Genomic DNA, 2,968 nt, shown 5'->3' with positions numbered 1-2,968 from the left:
AGAGACTTAAGGATATTTCCTATTTCTATGATGGGTTGAAATAGGAATCCAAAGGGTAACGGGAATGTCATCTATAAATAGAGTTATAGTCCTCAAGTCACACATTTTTTTTTATTGTCATATTTTCTAGTACTACAAAATAGTTCTTCCCTGATATTCTATTATTAGGAAAGATGCTAGAGAGAAACTAAAGGGCTCTATTAAAGATTGGCAAATACGTGTTGACCTGGAAGGCTACCCCAATATCTTTAGAGATTCAAATATCAGTTTGTCGATATGAATTCAGGTACGTTTTCGTAATTTTACTGTTAATTTATTTCTTAATAATCGCCATATAGATTTTGGGTTTAATAGGTGATAGCTTTCATTAAAGGTTAATATAAATTACCACCCTAACATCTTGTACAGCTTCGAAATTTGCTGAACCTGCCGACTCATGACTCGGCTTCAAACTTGGGACAAGCAGAAACTACATCTCAAAGGTTTAATTAGCAAACAGTTTCCATTAGAGTGTAAGTCAATTCCTCATTGTTTTCTTTAAGTTCAATAAAATTAAGAAATGGAAAAACCAGACTACATATGCGAGTATTCAAAATTTGTCAACTTCAACTGCAAAGCCCAAAATACAAAAGTTCTTTGACTAAGCCAGGGGAAAAATGGTTTCTAAGACTAGTATAGGATTAGTACTGCTGGTTGTAGCCTTGTTGTTACTGGTTGCATGGGCAATTTTGACTTGGCAAAAATGCAATGCATCAAAAAAGTTGGAAAGATTGCCACCGGGGCCAAGGCGGTGGTCGGTGGTAGGCAATATGTTTCAATTGGGATGGTCGGGCCATGAGTCATTTGCTATATTGGCTAGTAAACAAGGCCCTATAATGACTCTTTGGCTAGGATCAATGTGCACTGTGGTGATATCATCGAATGAAGTGGCTCGTGAGATGTTCAAGAACCATGATGTGGTTCTTGTTGGAAGGAAAATATACGAGGCAATGGAAGGAGATATTGGCAATGAGGGCACTCTTATAACTGCACAATATGGTCCCCGTTGGCGGATGCTCAGGCGCTTGTGCACGGCCAAGTTCTTTGTAATGTGTGAGGACTCGAATTTTACCTACTTTTAATTCTATTTTACTGGTTTATTTAATTATTTATTCATCAGTTTTCTCCGAATAATTTATTTCAACCATTTTGAATCCATTTGCATGGAATAATGTCTCTCTTATATTTTTAAAACACCCCGTTAGCAAAATTGATTTTCTACGACTCGTTTAGTAAGAAATAGCGAATATACATTTTTCGAGATAACATTCGATCTGAGAGTGCAATAATCTTGGAGAATTAAGAATGATCAATAGTAGACTAAGAAAAGTTAATTGAGCAATTAGATGTGAGTGAGTTAAAATTAAGTTTTTGTCGCGTTCGCGTCGAAAGTTTCTCGTAAGTCGCGCCGGTACGATTAAGTGGAGATTTGAGGATTTAATACTAGACTCGTAAGTGTGAGTAATTACAGTGTTAGAGGAATTGCCTTGTAGGATTAGTATATAAGTGCAACAAACAAGAGAGAAAGTAGTAGTACAAAACCCTAATGAGTTACCATTAAGAGTTGACTTTTTGCAACTTTAAATTAGCTTGTCCAACACCTTTTCTTCATTCTTTCTCCCCAAGAATCAAACCACACACACACACACACTCTCTCTCTCTCTCTCTCTTATTTTTGGCCAGCCCTAGAAGCTCCAAAGGGAAGAAGAAAACTTCATCTTCTAGCTCCAAGTTTGCTTGCTTTTCTTCATCCAACTTCCTAATCTCTTGGAATTTCACTCTAGCAAGAAGAAAGGTGAAGGCCTATGGAGTTTCTTGGTGAAAGTTTGGAGGAAAGTCTCACTTACATCTAGGGTTTAGTTGCTTGGAAGGTAACCCCCTTCACCCTCTTTAATCTTTCAATTTATACCAATATTGATGGTTGGTTTTCATGCGTTTGAAACCCTAATCAAGTTATTAAATTAGTGGACTTGAGGAAACATTTATCTTGCTTTAAATCCTAGGCTAGTGGTCTTGAGGAGGCCTTTAGGTAGCTGACTTGAGGTCTTATTGCTTGATTGTGGTTGTTGATGTGATTTATAGCTTGATTATGGTTTGATGGTGGAGAGGAAGTGGAAGAAACCATGAGGAAGAGAGCTAGCCGAAATTCTGTTTTGATGTCCTGCTTTAAATTCAAAATTTTGATGATTATATAGCTGCTAAACTGAGTGATATATGTTGTATTATGTGTGTAGAAAGTGTCTTGAGAAGATCATTTCAAATGGTTACATAAAACTTGAGTTTTGGAAAAGTTCGAAATCTGGAAATTTGCTAGCAGGGTAGCCAACCAGTGGTTCTTTGTCTGAACATAACTCTTTGTACAAAAGTCTAAATTGAGTGCCGTTTGTGGCATTTGAAACTAGACATTTAGAGCTTTCAAACGGTATAAGAATTCCTTGCTACTTCATTTTCAGTAAACCATAGCGAATCAGCAAAATAGACTGTCCTGTTATGCCTATCTGTCCAAGAGAAACTAGGAAGCTGCATCTTGTGGCTCGATTTTGTCTCACTTGTGAAAAGATTTTCAAAATGACGTCTCTTATGAATTGTAGCATTTTGAACCTAGTTTCTAATGCCATAAACCATTCTCAATTTGGTCTTGTGTAGAGTCAGATTTGGTCCAATTTCAAAACTGCATCAAAGCTGGAAACTGGAAAATTTTCCCTTCCCTGCTTACAGAATGGTCAATTCTGTTTTGCAGTGTTTTATTTCAAAAATTTTAGTTTCATTTACCTATAAATTGTCATTAAATGTTCTGAAACCTTGGTTTAAAAAATGGAGCGAATTGGGGCAGATTTCGTTGGACAAAACTTTTGAAAAAGAAAGAAAGATAGGGTTGGCAGATTAGCTTTAAAGAATTTCACAAACTTTGGTCGTTTCGTTAACTACT

At 36.5% G+C, this 2,968-nt stretch overlaps 1 protein-coding gene across 1 annotated transcript; it reads left to right on the top strand.

The window, feature by feature from the left end:
* Positions 1-656: 656 nt before the first annotated feature.
* On the top strand, positions 657-1,121 carry LOC113705862 (cytochrome P450 76A2-like). Its single transcript, XM_072062719.1, has one exon. The coding sequence runs from the start codon at positions 657-659 to the stop codon at positions 1,119-1,121; it is 465 nt and encodes a 154-aa protein (XP_071918820.1).
* Positions 1,122-2,968: the final 1,847 nt, after the last annotated feature.

This window comes from Coffea arabica, chromosome 8c (genome assembly GCF_036785885.1).
Source record: "Coffea arabica cultivar ET-39 chromosome 8c, Coffea Arabica ET-39 HiFi, whole genome shotgun sequence".
In the NCBI taxonomy this organism is placed as follows: domain Eukaryota; kingdom Viridiplantae; phylum Streptophyta; class Magnoliopsida; order Gentianales; family Rubiaceae; genus Coffea; species Coffea arabica.
Note: the sequence above shows the minus strand (reverse complement) of the source record. Positions and strands in the feature narration are given on the sequence as shown.

Excerpts from the sequence above, each read along its gene's own strand:
- LOC113705862 (XM_072062719.1), top strand. The coding sequence starts at position 657 with ATGGTTTCTAAGACTAGTATAGGATTAGTACTGCTGGTTGTAGCCTTG.